The sequence below is a fragment of the Pipistrellus hanaki genome, assembly GCF_964339955.1.
Source record: "Pipistrellus hanaki genome assembly, chromosome: 8".
Classification (NCBI taxonomy): domain Eukaryota; kingdom Metazoa; phylum Chordata; class Mammalia; order Chiroptera; family Vespertilionidae; genus Pipistrellus; species Pipistrellus hanaki.
Window position 1 is genome coordinate 40,990,613 of NC_140510.1, and position 12,122 is coordinate 41,002,734.

The window sequence follows — 12,122 nt, forward strand, 5'->3', positions numbered from 1 at the left end:
TAAAAATGAAATACTCGCCCTGGCTAGTGTGGCTTGGTTGGTTGGGCATGGTCCCATGCACCTGAGGGTTGCTGGCTTGATTCCCCTCAGGGTACATACCCAGTTGGGATATATGCAAGAGGCAACTTTTCAATGTTTCTCTCTCATTCAATGTTTATCTCCTCTCTCTCTCTCTCTCTCTCTCTCTCTCTCTCTCTCTCTCTCTCTCTCTCTCTTTCCATTTTCCTATCTCTAAAAGCAATAAAAACATTTATTTTTTAAAAGGAAATGTTTATATTACACTATTAAGTGAAATAATTAGAATTCAAATGTACAAATATCCACATATGAATGAAATTATCAACTTCTAGTGATTTTAATTTTCTGTCTGTTTTTCTATGTCTTTATAATGCAATATAATCCAATGTAATAGTCACATAAACATAAAAATGTGTGGAATGAGTAATTTAAAAACATTATAGATGATTTCTATAAGTGGAAGCCATCTTAAGAAATGGAAGTCATTTACTAGTTGTCAAATAATAATATAGATGAATCTCCCACCAACACAAATGTGCATAATCAAAGAGTATTTTCTTTTTCTTCCTTTACTTTGACAAATTTTAGACTGTGTACGGAAGTTTAAGTGTTGCCAGATAAGCATAGAAGAAGGCAGAGGAAAACTCTGGTGGAACTTGAGAAAAACTTGCTATAAAATAGTGGAGCACAACTGGTTTGAAACCTTCATTGTCTTCATGATTCTGCTCAGCAGTGGGGCACTGGTAAGTGACATATGATCTGTTCCTTTACCTTTCCTCTCAATGAACCTCCTAGTTCATGTTTTTACAATAAGTTGTTCGTGAGGATGAGAGGCATTGTGTGATATTTTCTAATAAGCTATCCATCAGCGACAGTTAGTACAATGAAGTCTAATTGGACTTTTTTCCTTACAGGCCTTTGAAGATATATATATTGAGCAGCGAAAAACAATTAAGACCATATTAGAATATGCTGACAAAGTTTTCACTTACATATTCATCCTGGAAATGCTTCTCAAGTGGGTTGCATATGGTTTTCAAATGTATTTTACCAATGCCTGGTGCTGGCTAGATTTTTTGATTGTGGATGTGAGTATTCTTCACTGTTTCAGTCCTTTGGCATGTAATGATACATCAAGCATGTCAAACTCAAAGGCTAACACTGGCCAAATAAACGAGGTTTAAGTTTATGTGGGCTGCAAAAAAACAAAAGCTTCAATTTTCATAGGAACATAGGTTTATTTCAATAGAGATGTGCTAGATACAAAGGACCGAGATAAATGAGTAATCATTAGCATAAAATAATAGAACATTTTAATAGAAATTAATATTTTTTTCTTGAACATTAACTTTCCAGACACTGATTAACTGCACAAATTAATAAGCGTAATGCAAGTAAACCTACTTTTCTTGTTCTCCGAAAGTGAAATATTTCCTGATGCACACACCAAACAAGTCAGTCCAAGATGAATGACGTGGCCATCTGCTGCTAAAATATTCGCTGCTAGTATTAGTGGAGAGAAATGGTGCACCTGCATGCAAGGTGCATAGGAAAATGAATGCAACATGATTATAGTAGTCATTAGCGAACATTGTAGTTTGTTGTTAATAATTATGTACAATAGGATATTGTAAAAATTAAGTTACGAAATTTTTATTAAAATATTTATTATATACTGTTATGATGTCTGGGTTGCAAAAATATTCATTGTAGGCCACATATGGCCTGTGGGCTGTGAGTTTGACATGTTTGTGCTGCATGTTAGTCCTCGCAATAATGTTTAGCATATATATAGTGAGCTCTCCATCAATTCTGTCTGCATGGGCCCAAATATAAATGGTGATTTCTATTTTCTCAATGATACAAAGTCGCAAAACCTTTTTATTTATTTATTGTTTTTGGCCAACTTACATATATATATATATATATATACTTTCATAGGTGAAACAGCAGTCAAATGCTATGTTATCATTATTGAGTTAGCTTTAAATTAATATTTAACATTCCAAGCTATACACATAATATGTTAATATAGTTTGCTTTTTTCACTCTCACATTTAATACAATAAATGTATTTAAATTATTCACATCTTTGACATTAGCATCTTTGTTATCACCAGAGATTGTTGAAAAGTGCTTGTCCCAAAGATGATTTACTAATTACAAAGAAATGTGAAAGTCCAAATAGCAATAGACACTTCTTGATTTGTATGATGGTTGAAAGAGTTTGGCTATGAACTAATTATTTAAAGGTTTATTAAACTGCATTGGTGTTGGAAATAAAGTAAGATGGAGAACCAGAGTATAAGAGGCTTTAAAACATTGAACATGAGGTTACTCCTGATTTCTGAGTGAGAAGTTTGAGGAACATCTCATCTTTTATTCAAAAATGTAAGATCATACTGAACAAAAAGTTTTAAATCATGTTTATTTAGTTCTGGAGATTTACTTCTTAAATGCCTTTCAAATTATCAATTCATTCAGAATGAAGAGAAAGGAATTTAAAGGCTTTTTGTCTAGACAAATCTAGGGGATATGTTCATAGCAGCACAATTTACAATTGCTAAGATCTGGAAATGCCCAAGTGCCCATCAGTAAATGAGTGGATAAAAAAGTTGTGATACATTTGTACCATGGAACACTATGCAGCAGTGATAAAGAAGGTTCTCTTACCTTTTGAGACCTCATGGAGGGACCTGGAGAGCATCATGCTGAGTGAAATAAGTCAGTCATAACAAAACAAGTACCACATGATGGTACTCACATGTGGAATCTAAGTAAGAAAATGAGCTGATATGGATCCAGAGACATAGAAGCATAGAACAGAGTGCGGAATCTCAGAGGGAAGGTAGGGGAGGGTGGATAGGAGTGGGAGGTAAATAACCAAAGACCTTGTATGCATATATGCATGGACCATGTACACAGGCAATAGGGTGCTAAAGGCCTGGGCTGGAGGGCAGGGGGCTGGAGGTGTCAATGGGAGGATAGGAGACATATGTAATACTTTCAACAACAAAGGATTATAATAAAAATAAAGTCTAGGGCAGCTGGTGAGCACAGGGAATGAGGATGTGGGGAGGAGAACAGATTGATGATCACCATCAACATAGAGGAAGAAAACAGAATTTTCAGGAAAGTACAATGTGTTTAATAGTTCATTGTAAAGATAATATTCTATTAATTTTAATAATTTCTTGGCAATTAAGGACATATTTTGATATATAAAATTTAAATATCATGTTAGCAAAAGAGAAAAATAGACTCTTGAAGAAAGTTTTTTTACAGTTTCAGGTAAAAAAAATGATTTTTAATCCACTATGACCTTTCTAATCACTGAACACAAGAAAAAATTATGTACCCTGTTTCCCCGAAAATAAGACAGTGTCTTATATTAATTTTTGCTCCCAAAGATGTGCTAGGTCTTATTTTCAGGGGATGTCTTATTTTTCCATGAAGAAGAATCCGGTACACATTTATTGTTAAATAAAAATAAAGGAAATTTATTACCTGTATACGGTAGTATGGTAGTTGTCAACACAAACCAGACAAACTGTGAATCCTACACTATCAAGAATTTACTCATTTATTCAATGACAATCATATCATCATCTTCTGGAACATCATCATAACAATCCAATTCCTGAATTTCCTGGTGAATTTCTTGTGAATCCATTTCTTTCAGATTCAGTGAACCAAACCTCTCATGTTTAGCAATAGCACTGTCTTTAAATGAGTACTTCTTGTCAAGGTAGCCTGCTTGCAGTGCATTTGCAATGCAGTTGTCAGTGATTTTCTCCCATGAATTCTTCACCCAAGTCACAACTTCTTCAGTTTAGGTTTCACAAAGTTTCTGAGACAGAGCCTGGGGGGGGGGGGCTTATTTTCGGGGGATGCCTTATATTTCACTCAGAAGGAAACCTGTAAGTAGGTCTTATTTTCAGAGGATGTCTTATTTTCGGGGAAACACGGTAATAGATATTTGCATTTAGCAGAGAAAAATAAATTTGTTTTATTTTTTTCCTAATCTGCCTGAAGCAAATCTACTATTAAATATACCATATAAAATTACATACAAAATCACATCAGAAATTTTCTGGCAATAAATGACAATAAATATTTAAAATCTTTATGTTTAGACATTACCAAAAATAAAAATATATAACTAAACTATACCATTCTTTTATTTGTATAATAGTTTATAGATGACATTTTTTCTTTTCCTTATTATCTTTATATGGTTAAAATACTTGATAAATGTATAATAAAACATCTTATGTTTAACATACTATCCTATATAATAAAAGCCCAAAGACTGAAATAGGAAACAACCAGAATGACCAGAGACCAGAACAACCACAGCCCCTTGCCCTGGCTGGCTCTGCCCCCTAGCAAGCAGTTAGAGGCAATCAGGCAGGCAGGGAAAGTGGTTAGGGGTAATTAGGTAGGCAGGCAGAGTAGTTAGGGGCAATCAGATAGGCAGGCGAGCAGTTAGGAGCCAGCAGTCCCAGACTGAGAGAAGGATGTCTGACTGTCAGTTTAGGCCTGATCCAACAGTTGGACATCCCCTGAAAAATCCTGGATTGCGAGAGGGTGCAGGCCAGGCTGAGGGATCCCCTTTCCCCTCTAGTATAATAATAAAGGCATTAAGTCAATACTACCTGAATATAAAGAAATCCTTAAGAGAAATCTAGTCCTGTAGCTGGTGTTCATATTACCTAACATATCCTGATATGTACCTTCTTGGATTTAAAAAAAAACAAAACACAATTAGTTTGGAATATTAAACTAAACAATACTTTGCCTTACATTGATATATTTATTAATCATCTATTTTTTTTTTAATTGAAGAAACTAATGTGAATGTCATTTTTCCAGACCTATCAGAACTGATAGTTGTCTTGTGAGGACAGATATGTTTTCAACTAGAAGATGACATGTGTATTGTCCATTCATTTCACTGAGGGAGAAGGAAAGTCTTGAGGGCAGTGCAGTGTGCGCTAGAGTTTAAGGGAGGAGAATGTCAGCAGGTACAGATGAGGGGAGGGGCAACAAGAAGCTCAGATACTGATGTCTGCCCACAGGGCCTGTTCAAGAAACAAGCAGTGCTGGAGGGTAAGCACAGTGCTGCAGAGTGAGGGAAAGCGTTCTGCAAATGGATGATAAGATAGGAAAGGTAAGTTGGAGAAGAGTTTGGAGAACCTGAGATGCCATCCAAGGAGATTTAGACCTACCTATAGTAATAAAAGGGTAATATGCTAATTAGACCTAGAGTCCTTCTGGACAAAGCCAAGGTGGAGGGGCCGATGCAGAGGCAGTTAGGGGCAATCAGGTCAGGAGGGGAGGGCAGTTGGGAGTGATTTGGTTGGCGAGGGGGAGAGGGGGGGAAAGTTGGGGTTGAACAGGCAGGTAGGCAGGTGAGAGGTTAGGAGCCAGCGGTCCCAATTGAGAGAGGGATGTCCCAGATTGGAGAGGGTGCAGGGGGCTGAGGGACACCCCCCATGCTTGAATTTCATACACCAGGACACTAGAGATTTAATAAAGTAGAAGCCATCGAAGATTGTCTATGAAAAGTAACAATGAAAGCTCACCCTTTAAGGGAGAGAAATTTGGTGGATGGATAACTGATGGATGGAATAAAATGGAAATTATTTAGAGGCCAAAGACAATTTGTAACTTAACGTTTAAATCATCTGTGAGGAGGAGACTAACAAAGCCTAGAAGTTTAGATTTTAGGAAAAATATATAGCACACTTTAAAATAATATTTTATAGCTCAATTTTATTCCAAATTTAGAAGTTTTGCTATTTTAGATTACATGTGCAAAATAAGTTTGAATATCATTTTATTGTAAAAATGTTTTGTTTCACTTACTGCTATTTTTCTTAAAAAATATTTTTTTCAAATATCTATTAATGCCAAAGTCTTAAAACTATATTATACATCTATTTTTATTTATCTGCTTTTGAAATTCAGGTGCACTTTAGGAGAATATATATATATATATATATATATATATATATACACACACACACACACACACACACACACACACATATATATAGATATATATATAGATATATATAGATATATATAGTTTTTAGCTTACATAATTTTAATGAGTTTCCTGTGTAATTTCAATGGAAGTCAGATATTTCTGTGTCACCTGTGACAGTACTTACCTTTTTTGTCAGCTGAGACTTTAAAACTATACCAACTACATTATTCATTTGTACACATGATTAAAGAAAATGTTTTTTTTTGTAATTTCTAGATACTTATACTAAAATCTAAGCTTTTATAAATTAACTAGAGTCCCGATGCACAAGATTCTTGCAGCCTCAGGGGCTTGCCTGGGCCTTCACAGCTCTGGCTTCATCTAGAATAGGGGTGTCGAACTCAATCAGAGAAGGGGCCAAAATCTAAAATCCAGCCTAAATCGCGGGCCGAATGGTTTACTGAACAGTCATAAACTGACAATGTCATAAACTGACAGCGGAGTGCAGTGATGACAGCGCGGTGCGGGCCACATTGCAAGGCCTGGTGGGCTGGATTTGGCCCGCTGGCCTTGTGTTTGACATATGTGATCTAGAAGGTTTTCCGGAAGGATGTCTGGAAGGTCTTTCGCCTGTCTGGTCTAATTAGTATATTAGGGTTTTATTATTATAGATTTGAGCTAATTAATACCTTTACACCTTCACACTAAAATTTACATGAAGACAAAGCCACTATGAAGAGGCCAAGATCATTCTGAATGAGTTTATGTTCCGATTCACCAGTGTTTTGTAGTTACTTGTCTACTTGTACCAAGGTTCAATTTTCCTTTCAGGTCTGCTCAACAGCTACATAGATGAAGATTGCATATCTGTGCCATTATTTTTCTTGCTTTACACTTAATTTACAAAAATGTTCATGTCAAGATTCTTGGAAAGAGAACCTGCATATGTTTTTTCCTTTTTCATAAGTTTTTGATAGTGGTTCTAAAAGTGTGGCTCACCCATCCCTATCATTAGATTCACCTGGAAATGTTAAGAAACACAAATTATCAAGCCCCACCCCAAACCTGTTGAATCAGACTCTGTCAGGACCTTTCTGTTTCTACAAGCCCTCCAGGTGATTTTGATACTCAGTGACGTTTGAGAACTGCTTGTTCATTGCATAGAGCAGTGTTTCCCAACCTTCTCTCATGATGAGAATCACCTGGTGGAGTTGTTAAAACACAGATTCCTGAATCCCAACTAAGAAGTGCTAAACTAGAATTTTTGGGAACATATAGGTAAAATTGTATACTTAACTAGTGCTCTAACACAGATGTTATATACAGAGCACTAGTGCTCTAACACAGATGTTATATACAGAGCACTAAGTTAGGTATGCAATTTTACCTATATGTTCCCAAAAATTCTAGTTTAGCACTTCTTAGTTGGGATTCAGGAATCTGTGTTTTAACAACTCCACCAGGTGATTCTCATCATGAAAGAAGGTTGGGAAACACTGGCATAGAGCAAGGTTGAACTGTTGAACTGTGTAAGCATTTTTGTCTGTAAATAAGAAAATTGTGTTCCTTTTTCTGAATAGGTCTCCTTGGTCAGCTTGACTGCAAATGCCTTGGGTTACTCAGAACTTGGTGCCATCAAATCCCTCAGGACACTAAGAGCTCTGAGGCCACTGAGAGCCTTATCCCGCTTTGAAGGAATGAGGGTAAGACCAAATGCTTTAGAATTTTTCGAAATTATAAGCAAGAACAGACATTTTGTACCTTAGAAATGACACATCCATGGAAAGTTTGTGTCTTCTGCATTCATACTGACATAACCAGTCAATCAATAATATTTGTCACTGCGGGGGACGCTCACAGACTATAATGCCTGAGTGTTTGTTCCTTACTAGATGTTTTCACTCTGTGGGCAATCTCTATTTTTGTTGTGGAGGCTTCTAATATGAGTCAAGATAAATGATGTTCATTCCATTTATAAATGTTCAGGAAATCCCACACAGTGTAATTTAAATAAATCATTTTCCATCGTTTCTTCATTGCTCCCTGTGACTGATGTGTTTTGAGCCATTCCAAGTCCAGATCTAGACTCTTAGATTTGAAACACATGCTGAGAAGGCTGAAAAGTAGGTCAACTGTGAAAATGTAGCACTCATTTGAAAAGGTGGTACAAAGAGCAGGAAGGCATTTGTGCTTATCATTTGTCATCCCTGGGGCACAAAATCTGAGACCACATGCCCTCAGCACCGAGGAAATGATGCTGTGTCATAATGGATTTCCTTCTTTAAAAAAGAACTTTTAAAAATATTTTTTTTGGTGATATTTTAAAATACTTGGGACTTTCTATGAATATTTCAAACTCAACATTGTTTGGATGATAAGGGTAGATATGTGTGTCTTTGTTTGTGCACCTACAGTTGCACAGAAACTAATTACTAGCCTCTAAATTCTTTTCACTTTACCAATTTAAATTGCTGTGGGTTTTTTAAAATATATTTTTTATTTATTTCAGAGAGCAAAGGAGAGGGAGAGAGAGAAAGAAACATAAATGACGAGAGTGAATCATTTATCGGCTGCCTCCTGCACGTTCCCTACTGATAATTTAGCCCATAATCCAGGCATGTGCCCTGACCAAGAATCAAACCATGACCTCCTGGTTCATAGGTCAGTGCTCAACCACTGAGCCACGCTGGCTGGGCAGAATTGCTGTTTTTACAGTAGTAGTTTTTCCTGTAGAAATGCAATCAAACTTTCAGTACTAGAATAACTTTCCTATTTTTAATCAAGTTTGCATACGTATGCACCTAAATCCTTAATACTTCCATAGATTTAACTGTATTGGAAAATACATGTGTTGTTTTTTGCTACCCAGCTTTTAAAAAAATATATAATTGTATTAACCAATATCTCCTCACATTTGCATAGTAGAACATTTCCTATGGGGAACTTAAAAATTAAGTGTGGCCTGGCCAGCATGGTTCAATGGTTGAGCCAGGAGGTCAGGCTTTGTGAACCAGGAGGTCATGCTTCAATTCCTGGTCAGTGCACATGCCCAGGTTGCAGGCTCCATCCCCAGTGGGGGGGCTTGCAGGAGGCAGTTGATCAATGATTCTCTATCATTTATGTTTCTATCTCTCCTTCTCCTTTCCTCTCTGAAATCAATAAAAAAATAAAAAAATAAAAAAAATTAAGTGTCAAGACAAGGTACCTCTGAATCATGAGAGTTGAAGTTCTCGTAGTAACTTAACAGTATAATAAGTTCTTTAAAACTTACTTACGTTTATTTTTTAAAGGAATTTCACAAAGGAGGATCCCCAGGGCCAGAAAAGTTACATAACTTGTTCAAAGGTGCATAGCTAATTTGTGATACAAACTAGAATACAGATCTCCTGACTTCCAAACTCTTTCTTTCTCCTCCTCTCATGTTCAGTTTCCGTGCTTCACTCTCTTCGCTCCAGTTTTTCTTTGTAGGGTAACCCTATACTACCTTGTTTGGGACAGTCCCGCTTTATACTTTCTCAGAATAGTTATCATTAGCATTCCCTTTCACCCTGGAAACTGACCCTCAAGTGTTCTCTTTTACTCTCAGATTTTGGATATTAAATGTTATGTTTGGCATGATTTTTAAAAATTGTATCATTCGCATGATTACATTGCTTCTGTAGGCATGTCATTATTTGTACTCTTAATTATTTTTTGCATTCATGATTAGTCCTATCCTTTGGTGACAGTTTAATATGCACATTGCCTTACCACTTGGCAAAACATTCTACAACATAATATAGATTTTATACTATTCTGAAAAATAATTAAACATTTTAGTTGGAGCTATTATAGACTAGTTTATGCCTAGTATAAAACTTTAAGGACCTATATATTTTCTCTCATTTGACTGTTGTTCTTTTTATAGTGTTTAAAAATAGGTAACCGTAAGTAAATATTTGTTGTTGACTTTTCACCTATTTTTCCTTCTCATGTCAGGTTGTTGTCAATGCTCTTTTAGGAGCCATTCCATCCATAATGAATGTACTTCTGGTTTGTCTGATCTTTTGGCTAATATTCAGTATCATGGGAGTGAATCTCTTTGCTGGCAAGTTTTATCATTGTATTAACTACACCACTGGAGAAATGTTTGATATCAGTGTGGTCAACAACTACAGCGAATGCAAAGCCCTCATAGAGAGCAATCAAACTGCTCGGTGGAAAAATGTGAAAGTAAACTTTGATAATGTAGGACTTGGATATCTTTCTCTGCTTCAAGTAGTAAGTAACCACTTTATCACTCCCTTGATGTATTATTAAAGTGAATGTAAATTTTTTTCTGTATTCATAAGTACATACTTCTCCAGGTCCATCTGTATAGATTCTTCCTCCAAAATTACTGAACTATCTATCTTCACTATGTTGAAAGTGGACTGCTCTGAAAGTTTATCATCTCCCAGGCTATGCATTAGACCCCAGTAACAGTTCTTTGTTATTGAGATTTCTTTGTGGGTTCACATTGTTTTCCCCGTCCCAACTCTGAGAAAATAGAAGGATAGGCCCTAGGGGTTTGGGTGGTAGACTTCTGTACTCTCTCTCAGGGACCTGAGAAGATAGATACAAGTCCTCACCCACCCATGCTTCACCACCACCCCAGCCAAAACTCCCCACCTTTACATCCTTCATACAGACTGCAACCTCATTCCCATGCTCCTGCCTGCTGCTTGAACACTTTCGGAGAGAATTACTCTTGCAAATGAAAACCTTCCTATTAAGTCTATTATGTCACTATCAATTCATAACAATTAGTGCAACTTTTCAAACGACCACCCTAAATTATGTCCACAAGCTCCATGAGATGACCCCCCCACACAATTCCCAACACTATCTGAACATGAGAGGGAAGACCCTGTGGCACTAAAGAACTGGAAAAAAAAATGTGCAAGACTTGTTTTTAGGTTTACTGTGTCCACACGAAAAAGCAAATATTTGAAAGAGTAAATTGCAATTGTATATAAAGTTTGTTTCAAATTAAGAAACTCCTTCTTATAGAATAGTGCCTCAAAATAGTATATTCAACAATATGGAGGAGATTTTCAGGAACAAACCATCATGATTCATATTAGTACCTATTTGAACAGAAAAAAGCATTAAGATCAAACAATTCACCATAGTTTTCAACTTGTTTGATTCTAGTACTATATACATAAAATTACTTAATCAAATTTCATGTTAGGAACATCAGATACAAAGGTTGTTAATAATTGCTTTTATAATAGCATGTTGTTATAATCTATCAGGGTTTAACTAAATATATAAATATATATCTTTAACATCTTTGTGTGTGTGTGTGTGTATATATATATATATATATGTTTAACATCATATATATATTTAACATCATATATATATATATATTAGAAGAATATAAAGTTGAAGTATTTCCAAAGCATATATTATAAAACTTTGCCCAAAGAGTTTAGAAATTAATTACAAATTATTATATATATTTGTTTTAAATTAATGTTGGTCAATCAATCTAATATTTAATTTCTTTTATAAAATTATAATTTAGGGGGAAGAAATTAAATGGTGTGATTTTTTTACAGGCCACATTTAAGGGATGGATGGATATCATGTATGCAGCTGTTGATTCACGAAATGTAAGTCTACTTAGAGGGAAAATTGTTTAATTTGTTCCAGTGAGTAATTTCACAGTGTTGTATTTTAGTGATACTGTCAATAAAATAAAACCGTGATCAATTTATAGAACACATCTATTTTACAAAGATAGAATATTCACCTTATTTTTTTCTCACTGTGAATCATTTAACATATTTTCTAATATCTAGCATGGCACCTGGCACTTAAAATTTTTTTGACTGAATTTGAGATGAGACATTTTATTTTTGGTTCTGATAGTTACGGTCATTTGTCCATTAGGAGCCCTCATGGGCACTTTCTTCATCTGTCTAGGTTTCCATCAGTTTTTACCTTTCTTGTAATATAAGGGATCTGATTGATGGTGGGAAAAAACAAATAATACAAAACAAACAAAAATCTTAATAGCACTCCTCCAAGGGAAGTAAGATATTTGTGGTAAAAGAATAGAGCTTTCATAGAGCTTCAA

General features: G+C 35.5%; 1 protein-coding gene across 5 annotated transcripts in view; it reads left to right on the forward strand.

Annotated features, from left to right (window-relative positions):
* Nucleotides 1–12,122, forward strand: part of LOC311626364 (sodium channel protein type 2 subunit alpha) — a 109,038-nt gene that overhangs the window by 81,589 nt on the left and 15,327 nt on the right. For all 5 annotated transcript variants that reach the window (XM_084891565.1, XM_084891564.1, XM_084891567.1 and 2 more), the window contains 5 exons: nt 607–761; nt 933–1,106; nt 7,594–7,716; nt 9,992–10,273; nt 11,602–11,655. In XM_084891565.1, coding sequence (XP_084747691.1) covers nt 607–761; nt 933–1,106; nt 7,594–7,716; nt 9,992–10,273; nt 11,602–11,655 — 788 coding nt within the window. The remainder of the gene's footprint in view (nt 1–606; nt 762–932; nt 1,107–7,593; nt 7,717–9,991; nt 10,274–11,601; nt 11,656–12,122) is intronic.